The 857-nt window shown below is 67.6% G+C and overlaps 1 protein-coding gene across 1 annotated transcript in view; it reads left to right on the forward strand.

Moving 5' to 3' along the window:
- Positions 1-451, forward strand: part of H696_01429 (hypothetical protein) — a 2,725-nt gene extending 2,274 nt beyond the window's left edge. Inside the window, exon 6 of the mRNA XM_009495325.1 lies at positions 56-451. Coding sequence (XP_009493600.1) covers positions 56-223 — 168 coding nt within the window. The 3' untranslated portion in view covers positions 224-451. The remainder of the gene's footprint in view (positions 1-55) is intronic.
- Positions 452-857: the final 406 nt, after the last annotated feature.

An 857-nucleotide genomic window follows, 5' to 3' on the forward strand; every position in this document is an offset into this window, starting at 1 on the left:
CCCCCCCCCCCCCTGCCCCCCCTGGTCGCCCGTGTCCCGGCCATTGCCGGCGTAGATGCGCAATGTCATTCGCCTGGTGCAGCAGCGTGCCCCCACCTCCGAGGTGGCGAACGCCACCCCGGGGCTGCCGCCGCTCACGGTCGACTCGCTGTTGGCCTCGCTACGGTATTTCTCCCGGAATTCGGCCCACTCGCCGAGCATCCTCCGGCTCTTCCCGGAGTAGGGCCCCTGCCGCTGTCCCCCCTTTTTTTCGCACGCAAAAAAGGGGGATGTGGCCCAGTTGGCCGCGGCGCTACGCCCGACGGCCCGGCGCCGCCTCCTTCCTCCTCCGTTTCATTTTCTCGCCTTCCTCCTTGTTGGTCTGTGGTGCTTTCCCCTCCCCCTCCCTCCTTTTCTCTTCCTCCCCTCCCCCTTGCTCCCATGTATGCGTGTGTGTGTGTGTGTATGCGCGCGCGTGTGCGTGCGTGTACGCGCATGTGCACGCGCCCGAGCACTTGCCCTCGCCCAATAAAAACCTCTCCCTCTCGCGCCCCTCAACGCACGCGCCATGCACATGCTGCCTGCCTGTGTCCTGTGGACGTGTAGGGTACATGGCACACGGCCGTCCATCCTCGGGCGCCCATCGGCGGGGCAGGGGCGAGGCGCCGCGCACAGGTCTTTCTTGCCACTCCCGCGCACACCTTTTGTCAGGCCCATTCAGGCATGCGATCGGTGCGCGTGTGCCGCACGCGGCCGCGCGCACACGGCTGACCCCCTCTTGCCCGTGTCCTGCCTGCTGCTTCGTGCCTTCCACACATGCGCCTGGGAATGGGGCCTCCCTGCACATGTGTCTCCGGGACCTGCGGGCATTCCCCCCC

Source organism: Fonticula alba, assembly GCF_000388065.1.
Source record: "Fonticula alba strain ATCC 38817 unplaced genomic scaffold supercont2.2, whole genome shotgun sequence".
NCBI lineage: Eukaryota > Rotosphaerida > Fonticulaceae > Fonticula > Fonticula alba.